General features: G+C 46.6%; 1 protein-coding gene across 7 annotated transcripts in view; it reads right to left on the reverse strand.

The window, feature by feature from the left end:
* Nucleotides 1-25,313, reverse strand: part of CTNND2 (catenin delta 2) — a 982,006-nt gene that overhangs the window by 109,605 nt on the left and 847,088 nt on the right. For all 7 annotated transcript variants that reach the window (XM_070056591.1, XM_070056587.1, XM_070056589.1 and 4 more), the window contains 3 exons: nucleotides 22,530-22,647; nucleotides 17,256-17,441; nucleotides 3,963-4,136 (listed from right to left, as the gene is read on the reverse strand). In XM_070056591.1, the coding sequence (XP_069912692.1) occupies nucleotides 3,963-4,136; nucleotides 17,256-17,441; nucleotides 22,530-22,647 (478 nt within the window). The remainder of the gene's footprint in view (nucleotides 1-3,962; nucleotides 4,137-17,255; nucleotides 17,442-22,529; nucleotides 22,648-25,313) is intronic.

Consider the following 25,313-nt stretch of genomic DNA (forward strand, 5'->3'; position numbering starts at 1 on the left):
CTCTCTATAATAAATGAAAATAAAGATTAAGATTATTAGTACTACGGCCGGCGCCGCGGCTCACTAGGCTAATCCTCCGCCTAGCGGCGCCGGCACACCGGGTTCTAGTCCCGGTCGGGGTGCCGGATTCTGTCCCGGTTGCCCCTCTTCCAGGCCAACCCTCTGCTGTGGCCAGGGAGTGCAGTGGAGGATGGCCCAGGTGCTTGGGCCCTGCACCCCATGGGAGACCAGGAAAAGCACCTGGCTCCTGGCTCCTGCCATCGGATCAGCGCGGTGCGCCGGCCGCAGCGCGCCGGCCGCGGCAGCCATTGGAGGGTGAACCAACGGCAAAGGAAGACCTTTCTCTCTGTCTCTCTCTCTCACTGTCCACTCTGCCTGTCAAAAAAACAAAAAAACAAAAAACAAAAAACAAAAACAAAAACAAAAAAGATGATTAGTGCTAATAATGCACAATGATGTTTTGGCCTATGACAGGCTGCCTATGTATGGTGCTCCCATAAGATTACGTGACATCTTATTTTATATGACATCTTAGCTCATGTAAGTGCACTCAGTGATGTCCACACAGTGACAACACAACCTGCTGAAGCATTTCTTAGAACACATCCCTCTGAGCAACACATGACTGAATTTACTTTCCCCAGCTCCTCTGTCTTTTCTCTTTGCCATCATGGCATCCTCTCTGACTTCTATGGACATCATATGCCTTCCTCTTGGTGGTATTCCTTGTACTTTCTAATTAGTATCTTGAAACCCAATGTGGACTGAGAAGTCCAACGGTCATAGTTTTTGAACTTAGCCTAAAACACAGAATAACTTTTATGATGTTGATTTCAACTTTTCTAGAACCTTCTGCTTTCTTCTTAGCAGTTTCTACATTATTCATAATAGAAAGATTTCTGAAATAAATGTCCTCTGGATATGGTGGGGTGGCTTTCACACTGATGATATTGGTGTTGAATTAATGTATAGATTCATGTACTAAAAATAGCAAAATGTTGATGAAAAGGAAATACTGAGAACAATTATCATACTTCTTTGATAGTTCTCATTATCAAATCAAAAGTAGGAGAGATTTTGAAAACATAAAAATAGCAAAAAAAAAAAAAATCCTTTAAACCTATCATTCTCTTACTTGAACATTAAGTTCCCAGGTGCACCTCAGCAGCTATCCCAGATGACCTGGCTGTCTTTAGAACACAGAGCCTGGTAAAAAAAAGTTTGACATTATAGTAACTGCACAACTGGGCAGTGCTGTTGAGATCTGCAGCCTGCAAAGAACTGCTGTGTTGAGACACTGCAAAATAAAACCTCTTCTATCAGGTTCACATTGTATCAATAGCATATTTCCTTCTGAATCAAAGAAATAAGGGATCATAATATATGATCATCTGAGGACCTCTGGCCTCTAATATGTGCTACTAAATTTTTAGTGATTGATAGATGTTTTTGAATAGAAAACACTATTATCCACAAACATATAGATATTAGTTGAGTTGAATGCTTGCATTTGAGCTATGTTTTGTTTTGTTTTGCTCAGCCAAGCACAGGGCCAACCAATGGACATGAGGAGATAAGTGGAAATTGGGTTCTGCCCTTTAGGGTCTTACAAACCAGATTCTCTTCTCAGCAGGGACTCCCTGTGTGAGTGAAGGAATAACTGGTGCCACGGATCCTTCAGTTGATGTAGGTGTGCTGCATCTCCCTGTGTGCTACATCCCTTGTGTCTCCGCTGCCCAGATTTTCTGTCTGACTGCTCTTGAGAAATCTGATTACAATCCACCTTGGTATAGTTCCCTCATGACTTTTGTACTTTGAAATTCCCTGAGCTTCTTGGATCTGTGAATTTATATTTTTTTTCAGTAAATGTAGAAAAATGTCTATCTTACTAAGTTAAGCATTCTCTCTGCTTTTGTCTTCCTTTGTCTCTCGGCTCATTTGGAGACTTTAGGTGCATGTATATCTGGCCACTTAATGCTCACAGGTGCATTCTACCTGCTTATCCTTTTGTGCTTCCTTTTGGATAGTTGCCATGGCTGTCTTCCAATCCTCTAATCTTTCCTTCTGCCTCATTTAATCTGATGATAATCCCATTCTTGTAGTGTTGTTTCGGGAATATTTTCAACATCTAGAAGTTGGTTTTTAAACACATATTTACCCTATTCGTACTTAATGTTTTGAACATATGGAAATCAGGGTCCAAAGGTTGTACTCTTAGATTCAAAACCCTCTAGTACCCAAAGACATTTCTTCATTTTTAAATAGTTACAACAAGGGCCTAAGTATTTCTCAAGAAAAGTGACAATTGGTAAAAAAAAAATTCCTACCTTAAGATGACACATTTGATCTGCTACCATCTAGACTTTTGTGTCTTCATCATGCCTGAAGCCCAGAGCCTACTTTCTGACGCCTGTGTCCATCTAGTGCTACAAGGCAGGGGAGTGAGTAGGGACCTGCAGCATGCGAGTATTCTTGGTCAAAAAGTGACCAACCACTGGCCCATGAAATAGTGCTCCCCTCCTTGCTTCCTGTGCCATGACTGATCTGCATGATCAATCATGATGAGGCAGCCACAGTCTTCTGTGAAGTGCTCCAATTTGCTCAGACTCACCACACCCAGAAAAGGTAGGGCCCAGGTGTGAAATGCAATTTGAGTCAGAGCTTCCTAAACCACATGAAGTGTAGAGTGATACGGGATCAAATGGCTAGTTCAAGGAACTGAATTCAATTCTCATTTCCTCCCTGGTTATAGAAGGCTGTGTTCTGGATGACTGCCCATTGTAAATCTGCTTTGGCAGCTGTTTTCTACTAATCCCTGGTGGAAAGTAAGAATTGTCTTCGTTTCCTGCCCAGCCCAGCCTGAATTCTCCAGATACAACATTAGGAATGCCCAGGGGTCCTTGATTCTTTAAGGAAGAGATGATCCTGGCCATGGCCACGCCTCGGGCGCCAGCTCCATGGGAAATGTCACAGGGGCTAGGCCCTACGTGCTGGGATGTCACAGCCAAGAAAGAAGGAAGCACAGCCGCTTGGACTGTACATAGCAAAGGAAATGAGAGAAGTGACAAGAAGACAGACACTGGAAGGCATGAGCCAAAGGGAGGCTGCACTTGGGTGATAATGCTGAGGGCAGTTTATGTGACATCTTTGACACACACTGAGCTTCTGAAACGTCAACCTTTAAAGAAAACTAATGTTAACGACAAGAATGAGTTACGAATACCTTGGAACCCCGGCTTTACTATTAAATGAATGGGCTATGATGGCAGAAGTACAAACTTTCTTCCTAGGGGCTTTCCCCATGTACCCTCATTCTTCTAAGAGGCAGCCTAGCTCATGAGAACACTGCTGATGAAATCCTTCCCAGGATGAATCCCTTTCTACCCAATATGAGAGCCAGGAGAGTTTTCTGTGAGAATTAAGCAGAAACAGTGGACTCACTATAAGAACCTCCTAATTACTTTCCAATTAAATTGCTTTGATATTTTTGCCAAATATAATCAAAAGTATTATTCCTTGTAAACACAAACTTTAAATAGGTAGTTGATTCTTTTTCCTTGAGGCTAGGACCTGGTATAACCGTTTAGGGGTTCATATGGTCTTTTCTATACTCCCTTAACAGCCAACGAAGAGTGCCGTCAGAACGTCAACATGTCATGGCCATCCCTGAAAACAGAGTCGCTCAACCACATAAAGAATGGAAAGTATTTCACGGCATTTTCAATGACTACCCCCGCATCTCATCCTCGGGGCTTGTAGTAGTCTTCAAGGACCCTGCGCTCTTAAGAAGAACTTTTTAGTGGAACATCTTTCTAAATCCAACAGCTCCCTATAATTGGTTTTGCTCTACCATCCTTAAAATCTTTATGAGGATTGCATTCTTCAAAACTAGACTTGTTTTATTTTCTCAGGTCTTGCTTATAAGTCCAGATTTCTTTTTTATTGTAATGAACTAGTCGTACCTTCCAGCTCCCTGCTGCCAAGTTCTGCAGGGCGCCTGCCGCCCCTTCCAGCGTGTCTGGGTTTGAGCACTCAGAGAGCAGAGTGAGGTAGGGTTTGACTATTGACGGGTGCCACAGCATCTGGATCCCTTTTGGTGGTTCTGCACAGTCAGGAAGAGGTCCTACTCCATCCCACTGGTGGAAGAAAAATGAGAGAGCAAACACCTTTAACATATTTACACTTTCCAACATTGCCTCCCACAAACATTGCAGACAGACACACAGCAAAGCAGGTTTCCTAACATCTGGTGAACATCAACAGCATGGAGGGTACTGCATTAGCAGTCCTGGGACCACCCAAAATGGGAGAGCCATTCCTGCCCACGGGAGGGGGTCTGTTGAGAGTGGAGGGGTCAGTGTATGTCCTTGAGTGAATGTAAGTGGCAGAAGGGGATGAGCTTATGGCAATCAACTCTAACACACTGTAATAGGAAGGAAGGAGGCGAGCTGGATTCCTGTTGTTTGGGCAAGGTGGAAGTAGGCTAATGATCACAGCTGTATATTTTATAGTGAGCAAACCACAGGCATCACATTGTTTAAAAACTCAAATTCCATCACTTCTAATGTGTAGGGAACAGTTTCTGCCCAAGCACTCTCAGTTGAGGACACACTCCTGGACACAGGGTGTGGCCACAGGAACTGATTAAGGATAGTAAGTGACCTATTACCAAGAAGATCACTGAGTACTCATGGGGACATTGGCTCCCATCAGGGCATGCAGCTACTTTCCCAGACTTGTTTATCTAGTAAACCAAGTCACAAGGCGCCCCACCAATGTCTTGACAATCATGCTCTGAAGATTATCGAGTAATGTTACAAATAGTCTTAGAGGTACGTGAGCACACGCATGCGCTGTACAAATGGCCGTTGCAATCCTTGTAAATGAAAGAGGCACTCTGGGAACCTGCAGGTGGCGCTCTTCAGAGGAAGAGTCCCCATCCCCTGTCTCTCCTCTCGCTTGCAATACACCCCCAACACTTATATATAAACATTAGCTGTGATAAACTCATCTATAATTGAGATAATTTATTTTCTATGTATTTGAAAGGCAAAGAGGCAGAGAGTTCACTAGTTCACTAGTTCACTCCCCAAATGCCCATATCAGTCAGTGCTGGTACAGACCAAAGCTGGAGCCAAGAACTCAGTCCAGGTCTGCATCTGGGTGGCAGGGGCATAAGTACTTGAGCTATCACTGGATGTCTCCACGGGTTCAAATGAGCAGGAAGGTGGACCATGAGCAGGTCCTTGAGCCCGGACACTTTGATCTGGGACATGTGCATCCCAAGAAGCATTTTAACTGGTTCACCAAATATCTGCCCCTGAATTCAGAAGTAATTTGAAAAATACATATTTTTTGATTCATTACCATCGTTGCAAGTGACAAATGACAGAGTGGATTAGAGCGAGAGTTGCTAGGTTTATTAGGCACTTTGCTATGAGCTCTAGGAAATCCAGATCTTAGAGCGGTCCTGACAGTTAAATTTGCTTTAAATTGAATCTAATGAATAACAGGATAATGTGTAATCAAAAATTAATTACATGTAATTTTAAGATTATGGCTTATATGCACAAAGGAATAACAGTTACTATCAAAAATGACAGTTATGAAGATGATGTAACAACCTGGACAAATGATAATGATAAAAATTAAACGAACACAGTTAGATGCAAAGTAGTGTGGGGTCTGTGCTTTATCTCAAGTAGGATGCATCCTAAACACCTGTACTGATCACAAAAAATTTATTAAAAAGTGGCTTTCATTTTCTTCAGATTTCAAATTTTGTTAAACTTTTATAATTTAAAAAATATTAAAATTAAAATGATTCTGATCTTTGATTCCAGAAAGCCTTTAACTTCAAAAAAAATTATTTGAAAGGCAAAGTGAAGGAGAGAAAAAGAGAGGGAAGGAGGGAGGGAGAAGGGGGAGGGGAGAGATTTATTCCCTCTACTAATTCACTCCCCCAAATGGTCACAGCATACGGGGCTGAGCCAGGCTGAAACCAAGAGCCAGGAACTCCATCCGGGTCTCCAGGAGGCTGACAAGGCTCCAGCACTTGGGCTATCACACTCTGCCTTCCCAGGCACAGAGAGCTGGGTCAGGAGTGGGACAGCTGGGGCTAGGACTGATGCTCTGGAACAGGATGTGGTGGTCCAACCCACTGCACCACAGCGTCCACCCCAAAGCCCCTGTCTTTTGAGAAAAGCAAAGCAATAAGTACCATGGGGGCAGAATCAAAGTATGCTATCTGTTTAGTAACTATGTATTCACATTGCTATTGAGAAAAATCACAATAAAATAAAACCATGCTATCATTCAGCAGAATGATATTAAGCTATTTAACTCATTTGTGTTTGTTAATAATTGCTTAAAGATAATCTAAATGACATATAGAAAGCTTTGTTGCATTTATACATACACATATATGCATGTGGGTATAAACATGAAAACAAAACTGTTTTAGAATCTGAGTAAGTTCCTTGATTTAAAAAAAAAATTACTGGAAGAAAATATAAGCTTCTTCTGTATCCTTGCAACATGAAAGTGGAAACGTTGACAGAGACACTGTAAAATTATTTAACTGTCACAAATAATTTCAATATTTATCATGCAAGAGAAATGCAAATTTGGTATCTTTTTTTCACAATTGTTACAGAGCTTGGTTTAGGTCAAGGCTAAAGCTCAGAGATGAATGTCATCTCAGGGGCGGATGCTGGACATCCTGCTGAAGGTCACTGTCAATGAGTTTGTCACTCATTTTCAGTTTCACAGCGAGGACATTCTGTCCAGAAACTTCTTGTTCTTTTAACCAAAGCCACATCAGAACTGTTCAGAGATGACTTTGTACCTGTGAACAGCCTATCAATGAAACCAGAACGTGTCTTTTAAATACATAAAAAAGGAAAACGAGCCAGCTCTGTCACATTGCTCCTGGTTCAATATTTGAGACTGGCTTGGTGAGCTGAACAGAAAGATAGGACAAGATAACAGTCATTTTGTGGGTTTGTCACTTGGGTGCTGAGCAGTAGCAGCAGTAATACTGGCTTCCGGGGCTGGGACGGTGCATCTATTTGCCACTGTAACAGAAACTGGAAGATTATCTCACTGTTTGCTTTCTTTCCTTCTTGTCTTTTCCTTAAACATTGTAAGCCATCATCTTCATGAGATCCAATGATGCTAAGGAAAATCAGAACATGGAAACTTCCAACTCAACCTGCCTGAGCTTTCCCTCTCCTGTGAGAGTGGACACAACAGTGGGAGGCCTGCAGAATGTTCCCATGCTCATTACTAATGCAACAGTTGAAAGCAAACACGGCGGGGGGGGGGGGGGGGGGAGTAGTTTTTTATCTTCTGCTGGATTTTATCTCGGTCTCCTTTTCTAACTTCTGTGCAATAAAGCAGGATAAGTGGGTAAATCAGTAGACACTTTTCTCCCCCTCTGATACATCATCTATGTAGCTCTTAAATACCTTTTATTACAATCATTTCTTAACAGCTCCAGAGAGACTCTGAAGGAAATAAGAGGACAACTGACGTGAATACAGATAATCCGTGGTGACTAGAGATGGAGTTCAAAGGGGATTCTTCACCACTTCAGAACAGGGGTGACACCTGGGCATGTTAACAGTGAAGGGAAATAACAATTATTTCAAGGACACAGTATCTGACCTTCATCTGGGCATGCCATTCAAACTTCTATTGAGTTAATAGGGAAAAGTCTTTTCATCATCTATGAAATGACCGAGAGGGTTCCTCAGTGATGGAGTTAGCACGGTGGAGACGAATTTGTGCAGCTGATCAGCATCAACAAGACAACAAGGTGATGGTGTGTTTGGGATCACACCCAAGTGTGTAAAAGATTTCTGAAAATTCTGTTGCTTCCCTTCCACAGTAAGGAACCCCGAGAAAGCACAGGATATGCAACTCTTTTACCAAAACAAATGTCCCCAATAAATTTAAATACAAGCCGTCTGTAAGGTTTCTATAAGACTAGTACACTGAGTGAAGTCAAGCAGTGGCTGTGTTTTCTATGTCCTAATACTGACCACAATACAGTTGCTTCGTCCTTAGGAACACAGGACTAAGTTTAGATCTCTTGGGCAAACTGTGTTTGCTTAGATCTTCATCATAAGACATTTCAACCAAACATTCTTTAAGAGCTTAGGATATGAAAATAATATATAAAGAAACTAACACTCTGCAGACAGAATGTACTATATCATAAAGAAAGAGTGCTCAAGGACACAAAGTATTTGCAGGAAACCAACAGAGAAAATCTAAATAGAGCATTTTTGGATTAGGTCATGTGCATTACTATCAAATCATTGCACACACACACACACACACAATGTATGTGTATTTATGTATCTTCAGTATTCATTTTGAAGTTTAAAAGGAAGCAGCATAGAAAAAGAGAAAGCAAACCAAAGAGGTGACAGGTATTTGTGGTTTAAAAAAATTTTTCTTGGTGGACATCATCTTGTTCCATCTTAGAGACAATTGTCAGTGACAATCCTACCTTCCTTAGAGTTTTGCTCCTGATGCTTGAAAGATAAACTGGTGCTCCCCAATTCTGTGCAACATGTTTCTTATCAGCAGCTACATTTTAATAAATAAAGCTTACAGAAGTTCTGGCAGGTCTGGGTTCTTGAAGGCATCACTTAAATATTCAAAATATGTTTTGTGTGTCATTTGTAGGTTGTGAGACAGAAAAAAACACCAGAGAGCATATCCGTAGTGCCAGAGCTTCTCTTAGTTGTATCCTGTTTATAGGAACTGAGAATTGTACACAGATACATAGATCTCATGAATCTACGGGCTGACTGGTTATGACTCAGAGTCAATGGAATTGCTGAGATTACTTTATGGATAACATGAGAGGCACCAAGAAAATTCATGCTGGAAACAAGATGGTGGAGTAGGGAGGGAGCTTACTGCTCTAGTCTAGGGGAAGATTAAAAAAAAAAGTGGAGGGTACAATCTCCTGGAAGAGTTGGGAGAAAACTGCAGAGGAAATTCCATGGAAATTAGAGGGACACTGTGGATCCATGTGGAGGGTGCAGACACACAGAGCTCAGGACCCCAGCAGCCGAGAGCCTCAGAACCAGGTTTGAAGAGTGAGATGAGACCAGACTGCAGCAGCCCAGGCCACTACCGATAAAGCTGTGGGGAGAGCCTGGGTGAGTCCAGCTTGGATCCCTGTGGGGGGATGCTATACCTTCCAACCTAGAGGGAAACAAAGAGGGCACATTTCTCTGTCCCTGACCACCCAGCACTGGCATCCTGTAACTAGCCAAGAGAAGGTGGGCACCATTTTGGACATACATAACAGCTGCACCAGCTCCTGTCCACACACCCACCAACCAGCCAAGAGGAGACGCCTGAGTCTGGCTGGGAGACTTCACAGGGAGGTGGGTGTTCATGATTAGCCTTGTGTGCTGGGACTGTGAAAACACTGTGGCTGCACAGGAGGGCACAGGGTTTGGCTGGGTCTCTGAGCAGTCACTATGGGTGGCTCCACATGCTTAGGGCTCCCTGATTCCCTAGTGAGGGTTTTTGGTGGTTCTAAGTGGAGGACAAGGTGCTACTGGCGGCCGGCGCCACGGCTCAATAGGCTAATCCTCCGCCTTGCGGCGCCGGCACACCGGGTTCTAGTCCCGGTCGGGGTGCTGGATTCTGTCCCGGGTGCCCCCTCTTCCAGGCCAGCTCTCTGCTATGGCCAGGGAGTGCAGTGGAGGATGGCCCAGGTCCTTGGGCCCTGCACCCCATGGGAGACCAGGAGAAGCACCTGGCTCCTGCCTCTGGATCAGCGCGGTGCGCCGGCCGTGGCGGCCATTGGAGGGTGAACCAACGGCAAAGGAAGACCTTTCTCTCTGTCTCTCTCTCTCACTGTCCACTCTGCCTGTCAAAAAAAAAAAAAAAAAAAGGTGCTACTGGCATTAAGTGGGTAGAGGTTAGTCATGTGATGCACAGGACAGCGAGCCACAAGCAACAGAGAATCCAGCCGCCAGTATCACCAGTGTTGAAGCTGAGAAACCCTGGTGTGGATGGAAAAGATGCAGAATCCTGAGGGTGTGGAGTACTGAGTGGTAAAATGTCCTTAAGGAAACTAGATGGGACAGCAAAGTCTGCCATCTAGAAACCCTGAAAACACAAGGGCAGCATAAGGAGGGACTGCCGGGGTGGGGAAGAGGTGCGGCAAAACCTCATTCACGGTCAGAGGCGCAGGAGAGTCGCCCCGCGACAATCTGCACCCGGGATTTGCAGGCTGATGCAATTTGTTGCTTCCTGGACACAAAACATCACGTCTCCAGTCAACAGGCTGGGAGCATATGGCGAGGTGAAAGCAGAGTGAGAGTCTACCAGCAGCAGCTGAGAGAAGCAGATGGTGGGATGAGAAATGGTGGGTGAGAGAAGCAGGAAATGGGATGAGGCAACAAAAGAGAAAGCTGGCTACTAACAGGAACAAGAAAACTGTCTGGAAACAAGGAAAACCACGGGTGATGTTCAGAAAGGAGGAGTTCCCAGCATCAAGAATGCCACCAAACACAGAGCCCATCACTGACATTCACAGTCTCACTGCACCTTGAAGGGTTTACACAAAGCCATGCACAAACATGGAAACAGAAACACCTACAAGGACGCAAGCCCAAGTCTGAACTCTGAGTCTCTCCAGGAGGGGTCCCAGTGGAAGGATGTGTGGTGTTTTCTTGCAGCTTCTCTGTACTTATTTAAAGTTCAAATCTCCAACGTGGGGACTTGAACAAGTACTAACTTTTACATTTGTGCCTTGGGCCAGTGCATGCTATTTAGCCTCAAGCCTCATTTTGGGGTCAACGACATCCCTAAGACAGAATGGGGAATGCATGTGACTGATGAAGCACTGATCTCCAGCACCAAAGTCCTGAAAAGCCAAGCAAACTTTGCAGGTGATGGGATTTCACGGCACCTAACACCAGGGATGTGTCCTGTGTTAACTCCATCAGAGCCCAGCAGCTGTTTAGTGTGGCATGATCGCAAGTACTGTTTCTGCGGGCATACTCGACACACACACACACACTCAGTGGGTGTGGATTCCAAGTTCTTAAATAATAGTGATTTAGGATGAGCATTAGGTTGGGTGCCTGATTCAATATTCAGGATATCGACCAGCACTGTGACAAAATGCAGCACTGGGCAGGGACCCTGGACAACAGGTTGGAAAGGTGAAGGATGATGGGGTACACTTGGCTTACAGTGGCCCTGGAGGCAAAGTTACACTAGGAAAGAAAGAGCTAAGTAGGGCACGTCACAGCTATGAACATCAACTGTAAATAAAGTGACAGCAAGAGCTACAGGGCCCCAGGGACCAGAGAGGGACCACCATCCAGTGTGACTGGTGCCAGCCACTGGGCTAGAAATCACAGAACAGAACAAGACCACAGCTGATCTGCTGAAAACTGACTGTGTGGGATTGGCTGCTGAACCCAACTCATAACATGGTAAGTAGCAGAAGGAGAGTTCAGTTAATAAAATTAAGCAGAAGTAGATGGGGAAGTGATTGATTTTTAACCTGGAGTGAATCTTGAAAGGGTAGAGGCAATGTTTTATTTGGTTTTGAAAAATCATTGTCCAAGTAGGGGAAGGAGGGGGAGGGATTGCTGGGAAGAGGAACCGTGTGAGCAAGGGCTTGGAGGCTGCCCAGTGGGGCCTCAGGTCGGGCCGAGAATGCACAGGGAAGGGGCCCTGGAGGTTGTGCCAGGATGTGTCTCTCACCACGAGACAAGCAAGGAACACTAAAGGCCTTATAGAGACACCCACTCCTATTGCTTGTGTGTATAAAATGTCACGCTAAATCATGTGGGAAACTTCCCGCTCATCAATTCATTGGGCATCTACAATTTAAGAAAGACGAACAAGAGAAAAATGTTTGTACTCAGATTGACTACAATGCACCAGGCTGTGTAACAAAGACAGTCATGGGAGAAAATACGTTGCATATAAAGCCTGGCTCAGAACTGTGCCTGGATTCTGGTAGGTTTATGTGTTCCCTGGTGTGTGTGTACACACACACACACACACACACACACTTCACGACAGTTAACTTTTAAGTCATTTACAACAGAAACAATCAGTTGGACTTCTAGGGGATCTGCCTGCTTTGCATTTGCTCTTTCTCAGCGGGTTTCTCTGTACAGTCAAGTTCACACTGAGTCTGGAAGACCCAGATCTACACTGGTCAGCAGTCATCAGTAGAACAGAGGCCTGCTGCCTCTAAACCGAGCTGGAGCAGCCCCTTCCCCAGGACACCACCACAAGGTCCTTGACTGCATCTTGAATTGAAAAACAAAAGAATGGCTTTATCTACAAAAGGTACAAAAAGTAAACAAGTCAATGTTGTCCCAATTTCCCAGATCCCCACTTTCAGACTGCCCAGACCCTCTCCAGCAGTGACAGGAGGCAGGGAGGATCCTGACCTGCTTCGGGCAGGTGTTTTTCAGAGGACTAGAGAAACCAGCAACTTCCTATAACTCAGCAGCAGGCACTGAGCACTGGGAATGAATTGGGAATGAATGTATGAAGTTCTTTACACCAGCATGTGACATATGAGGTGACCCACGCATCCCACATGTGGTGTACACAGGTAGGTGTCCCATGCATCTCACAGGGGCTCATGGGCTCATGGGTCTTGCGGCTTCAGCAGCAACCCTTTCTTCAAATTAGAGCATGGATGAGGCATTCCTTTGTATCATATGAGGGCACCTCAAAGACATGGTGGGAAAATGAAATTAAAAGTTTATTTTGGTGCCAAAAAATTATGAGATCCACAGGGCTGGTGTTGTGGTGTAGGAAGTAAATCTCCCACCTGCGACACCCACATCCCACGTGGCTGCTGGTTCAAGTCCTGGCTGCTCCACTTCCAATCCAACTCCCTGCTATGCCATGGGAAGCAGAAGATGGCCCAAGGGCTTGAGCCCCTGCACCCACATAGGAGACCCGGAAGAAGCTTCTGGCTCCTGGTTCTGAATCTGTCCAGCTCTGGCTGTTGTGGACATCTGGGGAGTGAACCAGTGGATGGAAGACCTCTTTGTCTATAACTCTGCTTTTCAAATAAATAAATAAATAAATAAATAAATCTTCTTTTAAAAAAAAGTTGAGATCCATGGATAATTCTTTCATAATATTCATGTCCATGCAATTTTCAAAGACTGCTCCCTGTATGAGTTTTCAATATTTTTGCAGCAAAGTAAACTTGTGTCAATTCCATTTCCCATGAACTTTTGAAGTACCATTGTATATTTTCCTTAATTATCCCTAACAGGAATTTAAAAAGGAAAAGTTCCTGAAAATTTCCTTATAACTAAATCTGACCTATAATATGTTTTGGTATTACTTTTTCTTTTTTGGCCCCAAAATACCAAATGTTAAATGTAAGACTCAATCAATTTCTGAAACAGAGCATGCCCCAGAAGCCATCATTAATCCAATTAGAGTTTTCCTGCTACAACACTGGGCCCTGTGCCCTGGGATATCTGTGTTGTGAGTGGACAACTTCGCTTTTTACTCCCCTGTCTCCTCTGCCTTTCTCTGAGTCATCCTAAAGAGAAAAACACATACGGTTTTACAAGCACACACGACTTAGTCTTTCACTGCCTTGCTGAGCAGTTTTTTAAAAAAATCAGTTTAAAAGATTACAAATACAACGTCCATCGCAGAAAACTTGTAACTACATTAAGCACACAAAGAATGACTCATGCTCTCCTCTTTGATCTGACTGCACTTTTTCTGGACACACACCCTTTGTGCATGTACCTGTTGTGTACTTCCATATGACACATTCATTATAAGACTGGCCAGATGGATCTGTTTCTAGAACTACAGCAGTACCTGTTAACAGGGTTGATTTAGGACCTTGGCTTCTCTCAATGGGAGCAGTCGGCCTTTAATTCCTCAATGCCAAGCTTCCCCAGCAGGTGGCGCCACCGAGACCCAGCGCTCTCCTGTTGTGTCCAGCAGTGTCCCTGGCCACCATGATGGGTGACCTCTGGACACGGTGGCACTGCCAATTCCTCCCCTTCCTCTCATACTTCTAATCCACCTTCACCACCCTACTCATCTCAGGCCCTTCTGCCTGGGCTCCCAACAGTCTTTAAACGCAAGACAGTGTCAGCTTTTTATGATTTTTAAATACGCTGAATTTGACAAAACACACTAAATGGCTTTTCAAATGAACATAATTGTTATCTTTTCACATCTTCATTAAGCCTGTTATTAAATTTTCTGGCACTTAGACATATTTTTGTATTAATGCACGTTTAAAAGTTTTCAAAATCATTTGGCTAAAATCATAATGTCACAGCTTCTCTACAAACAATATCCACTGCATTTTAACTTCAGGAAGTTTTAGCAAAACTTTCTTAAAGGCATCTTTTTTTCCTTTAGGAAAAAAGACTGGGACAACATGAATTGCAGAAATTTCCATTTAAACTTTTGTTAAAAAATAAAATCACAAAACTGTGAATGACTTCATCATTCTCAACTTGAAAGGGAGCTCCTCGGGGTCATAAGACATGACTGACAACAGAGCGGCTAAGCCGGGGAAAGGCGTTCTTGACAAGGCTTCACGGAGGAGCGAGCACTGGAAACGCAGTTCGGAGAGACATTCGCGAGCGCTCCCCCTGATCGCTCCCTCCTCTGAGCCCAGCCCACTGCCCATCCTGTCCGTGTCACTTGTGTTACATGCATCTTCACAGAGCTTGGGAAAGCGTCTGATGTTAGGGTCAGAGTCTCACCAAATGAGACCCCAGCGACAGGCACAGGGCCAGGAAAGGAAGGCACTCTGGCATCTGAGCCATGGCTCAAACCCTGAAGTCAGAGTGAATGCACTCACAGTAAACATTTTTCTCCACTCAAAGCTAATGCTGTATTAATGCAATTTCCCGCACATTGGCCTTCCTACACTGCCTGGGCCCACCCAGGAGACTGTGATGCCTTAGTTTGGGTGGACATTTCCAGGATAAATCAGCGTAGGGACCAGCTCCCATTGAACAGATCACAGCAAAAAAAAAAAAAAAAAAAAAAAGATGGGGTGCTTGGCACAGCAGCTAAGACGCCACTTGGGACCCCCACATCTCATCAGAGTGCCTGGGGTCCAGTCATGGCTCAGTTCACAATTTCAACTTCTCATTAATGCACACCCTGGAAGGCAGCAGATGATGGCTCAAGTACTTGGGTCTCTGGCACCCATATAGGAGTTCTGGGCTCCTGGATTTAGGCTGGTGCAGACACAGATGTTGCAGGCATTTGGGGAGTGAATCAGTGGATGGGAGATTGATCTCTGTCTCTGCCTTTCAAATAAATAAATAATAAAAAATATGTATAAAAGAAAAATAAAACAATGACAAGACCCATCCTACCTTTGTTAGCCCACATTTTAGTTGATTTGCAATGGAAAATGTCCAGAACTCACAAGTGTCTGGTTCACGTAAGGGCACCACTGGGTAAGAGACAGCTCTTAGCATGTCTCACACTTAGTAGGTGACCAAAATACACCTGCTGGCAGACCAAGGTGACCCCTGGGGGAGAGTCGGAAGTGGCCAGAACCTCAGCTCAGGCCTTCTCCCAGGGCTCCTCCCCTGTACCTGCAGGGTCGGAGTACGGCGCACTGAGCCGTGGCAGGAGGAGCAGCAGAGCTGGATTTAGTTCTCAGAGGGGAAGGCACCACTGAACAGGCACGAGAAGGGAGCTCCTGCATCACAGGTGTGTGTGAGCTGGAAGGGGCAGGCTCACGCTCACAAGCTGTGGGAAGCACCTGGGGCAGCCTCCGGGGGATACAAACAGCCCCAGCTCGGGAATCTAAAGAGCTGCTACCATTCCTGCAGTCACTGATAATCCAGGGATGGGATTTAAGAATGCATTCCCACTTGTCCTCACTGTGAAGAAAAGACTGTCTTGGGGCCGGCACTGTTCCTTAGGATGTACAGGCGCAGCGGGGTAAAGTTGTGGCCTGCAGTGCTGGCATCCCATATGGGCGCCGGTTCTAGTCCTGGCTGTTCCTATTCCCATCAAATTCTCAGCTATGGCCTGGGATAGGAGTAGAAGATGGCCCAAGTCCTGCACCCACGTGGGAGACCCGCAAGCTCCTGGCTCCTGGTTTCAGATTGGTGCAGTTCTGGCCGTTGTGGCTATCTGGGGAGTGAACCAGCAAATGGAAGACCTCTCTCTCTGTCTCTACCTCTCTCTGTAACTCTGTCTTTCAAATAAATAAAATAAGTCTTTAAAAAAAAAAAGACTGTCTTTAACGCTTACTCCAAAGGAGACTATTTCTAAAATGGTTAAGAATATCATGTCGTGATTTATGCAAATTGGCTCATATATTTATCATGAAATAAAAACCTGGCCACAGAGAGCACTGCGGGTTCTGCTGCTCTTTCTCAGTGACCCACTGCCCAGCATGGTCAGGTCCATGGCAGCACAACCCTTGGCAGCTGGATGGGTGGTCTCTGTGTGCAGAAGGTGGATGTGTGCCTGTGGTGTCCAGGGTCACCAGAATGGGGACATCCTCAGTACAAGCCATTTGGCCGGCAGAGAACAGGTGGCACCTTCCCACCCCTCCGTCGCTAGGGCAGCTCGGGGTGAGGGCGTCAGCAACCCCTGGGCCAGCAGACAGCGTGGCGGCTGCTCAGGTGCACTCGGGTGAGAGGGGCTCCCTGCCTGCCTGCATTTTCCTGCAGGTTGGGCACGGGCTCCTCTCCAGCGCTCACAGCCGGCTGATGGAAGGGCTGTGAATCTCACACTTGCTTTTCCCGTAGCCAGGGAGAAGTGCAAGTCTGTGCTAAGATTCACGTGGGACCTGGGGCCATCTCCCCTGCAGCCTCCCCTCACACAGCACCTACCTCTCCTTCACAGCCTGCCCGGGCCCCAGTGAGCACCTCCACCAACAAGACCATCAATGCTCCAGGGCCAGCACCTGCATCTCCCTCCAGTCTCAGAGCTGGGGCCTCAGAGTGTGCCCTGGACTCAGCGGCTCCCCCACATGCCGCCCTGCCTCTTTTTCTTTTTGGAAATTCATCTTGGCTCAGTGGGGGAAGTATGGAACATTCCAGCATCTCAGCTGTGAAATCCACCCCCACCCCCACCCCAGGGAAACTGCAGCTGCAGCAGTGGTTTGGCTGAGCATCGAAACCCCAGATCCCTCTATGTCTACACACAGAGGAGACCCTGGTGCTGTGAGGGTGGGAAGGGACGTCACACACAGCAGCGAGCGGCCCCATCACCTGCTCCTGGGATTTCTTCTTCTTCTTCTTCTTGCCCCAGCACCCGGAGCTCTCGGCGTCCTTGCCGTTGGCCTCGCCGCAGAGCAGCCCGTCCAGCTCGTCGGTGCCCATGTGTTGTCCCTGAGACGTCTCTGCTGCCAGCCGGTAAGAGAGGTTCCTTAGGATGCACACACAGTTTTCAACGGTCTGGAGAGGCCCCCGAAGGGAAATGACAGAGAAGCAGCAAATAAAAACCAGCACCACGTGCGCCCAGCCGGCCTGGGCCGGCCCCCAGTCTCCACCACGGACGCCTTCCTCTTCTCCAGGCTCCCCCGATGGGCTGTGGTGGGAGAATTTAGGGAAGCATGGAAAGGTCTTCAGGCTTTTTCTCCAGCCTGAGAAACCAGTTATCTCCAGCAGTTGCTTCTACAAACAGCTGCCATTGATGAAACATTCACACATTTGCGGGGGATTACAAACTCACACCCACGGGAGAGCCACACGTGGTCCACGTGACATCGCCCATCTGGGGAGGGGCATCCGAGTCATGGGGAGCGGAAACACTGGATTTCCATAGCCCTAGTAGGAGGTGCAAACACAGGTGCCGCTTGGGGCACTTCTGGGAGTGAAAAGGAGTAACAGGTGCAGACCAGGGTCGCCCCTGGCAACAGAGGGCCTGGTCAGCTGGGGGTGTACATGTTCTCCTTTCACCCATGTTTCGGGGCTGCTGACACTCGGGTTACCTTAGCAGAGGGGTTGCGCCATGGCTAAGGGGGCTACCCGCAGAGGCCTAGGTCTCTGGGACTCGGGGTGGGTGCTCCTCTGCGAAGTGATCACGACAGGACTGCATCTTGGGTTGTTGTGTGGGCCACGTGCGCTAAGGCACCTAAGTGGCAGGCAGAATAGAGCCCTGTGAAATGTCCACATCCTAATCTCTGGGGCCCGTGAGTAGGTTATGTGGCAGGGGCGGGGTGTCCGAGCAGGGATGGAGGAGGCTGATAGGCAGACCGTCAGGTGGCGAGACAGGCTAGAGTATGCAGGTGGGCGCACTTATTATCACAGAAGTCCGGGAAGTGAAAGGGAGTAGGACAGTCAGGGTTAGGGAATGAATGAAAAAGGAGGTGACTGGCCATGGCTGGTTCTGGAGACTGAAGGGGCCCCAAGTCAAGGAGCGTGGGGTCCTTGAGAAGCCGGGGTAGGAAGGCAGCAGATTGTCCCCTGGAGCAGCCCTGCCGACAACTCTGACTGCAGCCCAGTGAGACCCTCTGCAGTCTCCAGGTCTCTAGGACCCTCATAGAAGAAATCGGCTGTTTCCGGTGTGTGGTCATTTGTTCAAGCAGCAACAGGCAACTCAGAGAGCAGGCAACTGCTGAGAAGGCCTGGGCACAGCGAATGCTACACAGTGGCAGGGACCACCTGGCTTGGAGGGCCTGAGCATGAGACCCAGGCATAGGCCACCGGGGTGCAAGTCCTGCTCCTGTCTTTATGAGCTGTGTAGCACCGGGCCAAGAGGTTAATCTCTGTGCTTCTGTTGCCACATTCGTAAAGTGGAGATGCTGACTGGTCCTTAGTGGCAACCTCACAGGACCACTGGGAGGGTTACATGAGCCAAGAGACATGGCTCTCAGAACAGTGCCTGCTGCAAAAGTATCTGTTGTTTCCATGAGAAATGAAGTCCTCACTCCATAAGCACCTGTTCTAATAACTTCTGGTTAAAAGGAGGGGTTGGCAAACCATGGCGTGTACGTGAAATCTAACCTGGAGCCTGGCACACACATGCTGTCACTGGAACACAGCCTGCCCACCCGTGACTGTCTAGAGCCGTCCCCGGGCTACAGTGGCAGAAGCCAGCAGTGGGTGGAGACGACAGCCTGCACAGCCCCAGCGCTGCCTCTGACCCTTTGCTGAAAGTGTTGTGAAGACAGCTGGGGCTCCAACCTCTGTTCTGGACTTGAGGAATCATGCGAAGAGGGGAGAAAATAACTCATTTTTTTAAAAGGCAAACTTGGCTAAATAGCATATGTTTTTCCTGACTAATATACACAGTACAAAAAAAAAGGTATATGAGCAAAAAAAAAAGTATATGAGAGTGGGAAGTATCATATAGTCTTAAATGGTAGATACGGAATTCGTTCCCTCAGAAAAAGTTAAAAAAAGATAAAAGAAAAAAGGCAAACTTGATGGAAGAAAAGCAAAGCAATCTAAGTTTCATTGTAAAAATGGTTCCACCTTGGCTATCATTCCCCAGGCTTCTGTCGCGTGACAAGCCCCACGGAAGGCAGGCGGTGGAGAGACGGCTCCCACCAGATGCCCTGCCTTTCTTTGCAGCCTGGGGTGTGGCTGGAAGGGGCGGGGCTGCAGCATCAGGTCCTGTCCTTTGGGTGCATGCCACGGGATCCTGGGGACCGCTTGTCAGGATTTCTCTCTGGAGCCTTTGGCATTCTAGACCTTTCTTGTTGGATTCTCAGGGTTTCTGAGCTGCTAATCCCCTAGGCTTTGAGTCAACTTGATTTCCCATTTCAAGCATTCTCTCAGCATCAAAAGAGGGAGTAGCATGAACACAGGTATACACAGGAGCCACGGCAGAGAGGGAAAAGTCTCTCATTGAAAGGAAAATGGCATAAGTCAGCACGATTTTTAAAATCAGCTCAAACTGATTTCCCCTACATCAAAGACTTGGGAGAATCAACTTCCTTCTCATCCTGCTGTTCGTCTTCCCTGGGGACATTGCCCATCCCCTGTTTGACAAAGGACTACTGGGGAAGAGATCTGTGGTTCCACTAAAAGCTTTATAATCTATCTGTGGCCAGAGAGGTGGCCTGGGGAGAAGCTGAAGGGACAGACAGCAGGTGGGGGGAGAGGCTGGAAGGGCCCACAGGGGTGGAACTCAAGGTACAGCAGCCTGGCTTGTTTGGGTAGGTGACCAGGTCCAGAGCTTTCTCTACGGGGATGGAGAAAAGGAGAAAGGACCTGAAATACCAGCAGAAGGTGTGGGGCAGCTGCTGGCTTTGCTCGTGGCGTCTGCTGCTGTCCACAGTTCCTCTTGGTCGCCAGAGTCATTTTGACTCCTTATTTTCCATTACAAAGGACTAATTTGGAAGTTGTCCAGTACAATGCTCTACCATATGCTACCCATTCAACAAACTGTCCCAATTAGAGGAGCAGAGCCCAGAGCTCGCATGGAATCCAGTCTCTTTTATTCATGAACTTCTCTGGCCTTAAAGAGAACATGTCCTTATTTTTTGTTCCAACTTGTCACTGTGAAGGCTCAGAAGTGGCCCAGTAGAGAGCTAAGTAGGAAATTAGGGTACAATAATAATACATCAAAACTGAATAGCACCATTGGCTAGCAAAGCTCTGCTAAGTAACTGATTGCATCAGATCCTTCTGCAGCCTCAGTGGTCACCTATGATTAGCCTCCTTGTTCACCAACTTGAGGTCACCTGGGTACAGCCCTCCAGCCAGTTGCAGGTAGGAACAGCTCAGTCTACTGGCACTGTGCCCAGGCCCATCTGAGCTCTCCTCCTACTCCACTAGTGCTATCCAGGTCTTACGACTCAAGCCCTGGATACACCCAGTTGTTTCAGCTTCCTCCTTTGGGGAAAATGTGGGCATGAAATGAGAGGATTTGCAAGGCTTCCCAAGAGTTTTAGGAGGCTAGCGATCTGCAGCACCAGGCAGAAGCACGGCAGTTTTAGAGCCATGTTCCTGAGATAGCCATGACCTCTGGACATGGGGCGGGGGCACAAGGCCAGGGATGCTCATTTTATTTCAACCTCAGTATCCCAAAGCCTCTCCACCACTGCTGAGTCTCAGGAGGTTGGGCCTTGTGAACTACAAACAGTAGTTGTCTCTTATGCTAACCGTGTGTCTCTTATGCTAACAGGCATCTGGAAATACTCATGATGTCTTGACTGGTCATGTTTTTGGGGATTTAATTTTCCTGCTGATGAGGTTAGAAGATCTAAAATGCCCACAAAGGGCTGATATGAAAAGGGAATGCTTAAGTCTTCATTACATTGTATTCTGTCTTTGGAATGAACAGCACACAGTAAATGCATGGATTCCAATCCAGTGAGTGGCTGTGACAAGATGACATGTAGTGCTCGTGACCTGGTGTTTTTGTACTGCACAGGCTGGAGTCCCAGAAGACAGCTTGCATCCACATCGTCAGGGAACAAGGCTCAGGCTTCACTGATTTTTCAGCATTTCTTGGTAGCCCTCACGTGTGGTCAAGGTTGAGAAGCACTATGCTACCTCACCCACAAAGCTAACGATTCCACCCGACTTTACCTGTTATTTTACTCGCTTCCTGCATAGAGGGTCCATCTCAAAGTTCCACCTACTAAGGCAGATTTGGAATCCAAGATACACACTGAATTGCCTGATAAAACTTTAAAGGTACAAATATCTAAGACCCGAGTTAGACATTCAGCTTCAGAGGACTGTCCTGGGGTCTGAGCAGATGCATTGATCAACCATCCAAAGGCAGGTCCAAAGAGGAGATGTGGCATTGCCTGGAGAGGTTTTTGATACACCGGATGGCACAGGTGATGCTACTGTCATCCAGCTGGAAGAACCCAGGGATGCTGTGAGCGATTTTACATCATACAGGATAGCCACTTAATAAGGAACTACTCAGTCCCACATGTCAATAAGGGGGACTTGAGAATCCCTGATTAAAGTTGCACGGTTATCAGAAATATTACTTTAAAAGTACTAGTGATGTTTTGTTCTTAACTTAGGTGTTGGTTATGAGTGTGATCAGAGGACCAAAAAAATCATTTATCTGTACACCTATGTGTACTTCATGGTATGCATACTGTATTTCAATAATTTTTAAAAAAAATATTGGTAAAGTTCGTGTTTATATCAGGATATTATGCAGTTACACATTTACATTTAGAGTGAATCCAAAGTAATTTGATTATAGAAAAACAAAACAGCTCAAACATGGAAAGCCCACCCAATTCTATTTTGGGTATGAACCAAAACACTGAGTAGACATTGATGCTTTCACATGTTGGCAGCCTTGTTGATGTAGCATTTTGACAGCATTAGTTTAGATTTTGCAGCATTTTGAAATGGTGCAATATAAATACAGGTTGTTCAAAAGGTCTAGACTAGGATGGAAAGCTCTGAATAGAAAAATGGTGGAGTCCAGTAGGAAACCAAGACAGAGTTCACAAGGAAAGCGTGAAATACTGCAACCGCTCTCCATTACTGTCAGCTGTTGTTTAGCCCTGTGGACATCTTTATTCTCTAAGATGCTTAATCTATGCAAATACAACAAACCTTGCTATCGATCTCACTGCTCCCCAGTGCAGACTGGATCACGTACAGCAAGGCATCTGTGAGCCCGTCACACTCACGCATCCTCCTGCGGGCCTCTTCTCCGGCTGAACTCACGTTCCTGCAAGGCAAAAGGGTGCATGAGCTCACATCAACGACCTCAGGGTCGTCACCCCAAGGGCATCCTTCCTTGAATACCTTCCCGCCTCCTCAGAAGGTTCCTCTGGAATGGATTTTTTTTTTTTTTTTGACAGGCAGAGTGGACAGTGAGAGAGAGAGAGACAGAGAGAAAGGTCTTCCTTTGCCGTTGGTTCACCCTCCAATGGCCGCCGCGGCCGGCGCGCTGCGGCTGGCACACCGCGCTGATCCGATGGCAGGAGCCAGGTACTTATCCTGGTCTCCTATGGGGTGCAGGGCCCAAGGACTTGGGCCATCCTCCACTGCACTCCCTGGCCACAGCAGAGAGCTGGCCTGGAAGAGGAGCAACCTGGACAGAATCCGGGGCCCCGACCGGGACTAGAACCCGGTGTGCCGGTGCCACTAGGCAGAGGATTAGCCTAGTGAGCCGCAGCCCCGGCCTGGAATGGATCTTCATGAACACCTCCTAGATAGGAGCTAATCACAACCTGTAATGCAGCTATGGAGTCCGGGCTGCAGCATTCCTAACACATGATCTGCCAGACCTGTGCCTGCTGAGAACGAGAGACTTCCAGAAAGTTCTCAAGGATAACTTCATTTACATTTGATGGGGAAATCAGAAGCTTTTGGATTAAAAAGGCTTCTCCTTCTTTGAGAATTCTGAAACATTTTCAAAGACAGAGCTTCCAGCTTATGGAGTCTAACTTCACTTGCCTTCAAAATACACCTGCCTCGGCCCAGCCAGAAGTAGACTTGAGGTCACAGGTCTGGGTTTCCGAGACAGTTTAGCCACTGGAATGACCCTGGCACCTCTTATGGAAGGAGTTGCCCCAAGCTCTTCCTGTCCTGGCACAGGCTGAGCTGAAGGAAACAGAAGGGGCTCTTGGGATGCGACCCATGGTTACAAGGTCTTCCGGCCCAACAAAAGGCCCCAGACAGCCCTGGTGCAAGGTGAATCTTTGAGCTGCTTTTGGTTACTCTGTTAGGTAGGAAGTCAGATATGAGCTTACGTGTGTGTGACATAAAGGCCTAAAGAGTTGACATCTATGTCCAGCATATGCATCTCAAAGTCATCCCAATAATGTCTGCAGGGGCAGCCCAGTATCTGCATCCTGCCCTGCCCCCTTCTACCGGATAACCTGCCAGGTGGAGATCCCCGCCCCTTCTGCCTGATAACCTTCCAGATGCAGCCCAGTATCTGCATTTCAAATACCCTGCTCTGGATCCCGATTCTCTAGGAGGTCTTGCTCACCCTTCCTCTAAACCCAGGGCGGTGCCAGCTAGGCTTCCTCCTGTCTGATACCTTCAGGGAGAAAACCGGACTGCATTCTTATGGATGTCCCTTCCCTAATAAACCTTGCTATTTTACTTTCCACTACTCTCTGTTTCACGCCTGAATTCTTTGTTGCGTGAAGACAAGAACCCTGCCATTCATGGGTAACAAATCCAGCTCCTGAGAGGTTGTTCTTCCTCTGCTATCCATGGTTAGGAATTTGTTCAGGTAGAGAATTTCTGCAATGATTACAGACAACACAAACTACAGAAGGGATGCTGGAAGACAGGTGTTCATGAAGGGGACGAAGGGATTAAAAGAACTGAGAAAGCATGGGGGAGGTTGATGGAGAGGGAGAATGGTCAAGGTGGGGTGTCTGTTGTCGGAGGCCTCAGAAGCAGCAACACAACATGGAAAGGATAGCTGGGTTCACGTGGCAGCTTGGACACAGAAAGCCTGGTATGCGGTCAGATAACCTGCACGTCCTTGGTAAGGGTTTAAGGGAGGGGTCGTGTTCTAGCTGACAGCTGGGAACCAGGAGGCAGATCCCAAGAATCTGGGAGCTTGGAGATCCCAAGGGTCAGGAGATGTTGAATAGAATGACCATCTGCACCTGCACTATCACTGACCCCATAATCTCATCTCATTTTCACAAACCCTCTTGCTGTTGCACTTAATTCTATTTTATAGCTGAGAAAACTGAGTCTCAAAGAGGCTGTCCAAGGCCGTGTGGCCAGTGAGTGGAGAAGATTGGTCCAAACCCCAGTCCTGTGAACGGGGAAATACAAGGGCCTTGGGCCTGATGGAAAAGATGAATGGACTGATTTTCTAGGAGTGACAATGAAATAGGCCAAATGTGGAAAGGCGACAAAACATACATGTTTTCTTGGCTATCTAAAAAGTTCCATAAGACATGTCAAAATAGGATCTATAAGCATGTTAATGTAACGCCAGGAAAGGCCATTCGATTCAGATCAGAATTTTAGAATTTGCTGATCTTAAAATGCAAACAAAGTTCCTCAGTTTCTCAGATAATATAATTGATCGAATATATACAATGTTTGTATGTATAGGTTCACAAATGCCTTCCTTTGTTTCTGTCACTAGCCAGGGTGGAGGAAGAAGAACTAACTTTCTAATGGGGAAACAGTGATGGCAAGCATATTGGTATTATTTTAAACAAGAAAGACGGCCTTTATAAAGGAGCATTTTAGACCATTTCTCCTTGAAATTATTTTCAACAGGTGGAGCTATGAAGCTGTTAGAGTAAGTGTCAAAAATTCCAACCAGAACTCTTTGGCCAAAAGAACACTGGGTGGCAATGTGTGGTTATGTGCAACTCTTCGTAGTTGTGGGAGGCCAAACGTGTCTCCAAA

The sequence above is a fragment of the Oryctolagus cuniculus genome, chromosome 14 (assembly GCF_964237555.1).
Source record: "Oryctolagus cuniculus chromosome 14, mOryCun1.1, whole genome shotgun sequence".
NCBI classification, from domain to species: Eukaryota; Metazoa; Chordata; class Mammalia; order Lagomorpha; family Leporidae; genus Oryctolagus; species Oryctolagus cuniculus.